Source organism: Propithecus coquereli, unplaced genomic scaffold (assembly GCF_000956105.1).
Source record: "Propithecus coquereli isolate 6110/MARCELLA unplaced genomic scaffold, Pcoq_1.0 Scaffold179, whole genome shotgun sequence".
Lineage (NCBI taxonomy): Eukaryota > Metazoa > Chordata > Mammalia > Primates > Indriidae > Propithecus > Propithecus coquereli.
The window spans coordinates 4,116,005-4,117,587 of NW_012142634.1; the positions used below are offsets into that span (position 1 = coordinate 4,116,005).

The following is a 1,583-nucleotide window of genomic DNA, read 5'->3' on the forward strand; positions in this document are numbered from 1 at the left end:
TTCCAATATGCTAAAATCCAACATGATCAAGAATTTGTATAATTAGTATGATTTAAATTAAATGATAAAACAGAACCCATTCTCCACTCCCAAGAGAGAACTTAGGTTATACTTCGATCACAACACTGCTAACACTACCACACTGGGTTGGGTTCTCAGTTCTTTTTAATCATCTCCCCACTTCTTTTGTTTTTTATTTGGTTGCTTTTTCTTCCGAAGTCAGTTGAATAATTAGTTGGGAAAAAAGCACAAGAGAATGGCATAAAATGTACCCAAGACAAATGTTATTCCATCACCCCCCCCTGAGATAGAGGCTGACTGTCTAGATCCAAATTCTAAAAAGAAATTATTGGAATAATCAATTTTAGTCACTGTAATTGAGTGCTCTGATTAACTTGTATAGTTAAAAGATGAGAACCTGGCAGTCTGTTAGACAATAATTGCTTCACCTCTCACATATCTCTGGATGACATTTATTACTGGTATCTTACACTAAAATCTGGAAACACTGGCATATAGCTAATTCACAAAAATCAATTATCACTTCAGTAAACAGGTAATATACACTAGAACATGAGGTATCCAGTGAGCTACCTCTAAAAGAATGTTAACTTCAAGGCATGAAGCTTACAAAGAATACCCTCTGAAAATAACTTGTCATCATATTGATTATAAACTGCACGATGTTTTTTAAAACACAGGCTAAGGTGAGAGAGAAAGAGAAGAAATTAGAGTCTATAAACGGGACATAAAAACATGTCTCCATACCGGTGGCAAAGATCCTGGAGGCGTCTGGTACATTTGAACAGGGGGTCCAGAGGGTGGAGGATGGGTGGGATGGCCTGGTGTTTGGCACTGCTGTAGCTGGGGTGGTGCAATGTAAGGACTAGCCCTGCTGCTGTCAGGTGTATGGCGATACGGATTGTGTCCTGGTTGGGGGGTTCCTTGGGGTGGGCTTCCAAAATTCGAATGAGGGAGACCACTCGGTTGAGAAGGCAGGTAAGTATTTATTCCCATTGGTGAGGAAGATAGAGCACCATGTTGAGCCTTCAAAATGGATGGTGAAAACACATCTGACACATCTTGGGATCCAGGTATAAAAGGGTGTGCAGTCGGGGGCTTGGAGAATGTTGACTGTCCAACTGACGTGGCTGCAGTTGTTAACGGTGACTGTCCGATATTGCCAAAAGGATCACTACTGCTTGATACCTGAGAGAAGTAACTAAATGTCTGTGGGGCAGACGTGTGACTCGAAGTCTGACCAAGGAAGCTGTCCTCCTCACCAACATCCGTGGAATCCTCTGAAATAGAACAGGAGAGCAAATGGCTTAAAGGGTACTCTATCATTCTGCATACGATTCTATAAGGAAGAGCTAGCAATTGTACTTCTGAATTTGTTATTCAAACTTATATTTCTGCATTACAGAAAAAAACTTTTTTTCTTTGAAAACTTATTTCTTTGAAATGAAAAACTAGAAAATATGAATTTAAAAAAGCAAAAAGAGGGAAAAATTATAATTCATTCACAAGCCCACCTCCCAAAGACAATCACTGTTAACACTGTTAACATTTTGGTACATACC

At 39.5% G+C, this 1,583-nt stretch overlaps 1 protein-coding gene across 1 annotated transcript in view; it reads right to left on the reverse strand.

The window, feature by feature from the left end:
- SEC23IP (SEC23 interacting protein) overlaps positions 1-1,583 on the reverse strand; it is a 72,447-nt gene that overhangs the window by 57,802 nt on the left and 13,062 nt on the right. The window contains exon 2 of the mRNA XM_012642385.1: positions 744-1,301. Within this exon, the coding sequence (XP_012497839.1) occupies positions 744-1,301 (558 nt within the window). The remainder of the gene's footprint in view (positions 1-743; positions 1,302-1,583) is intronic.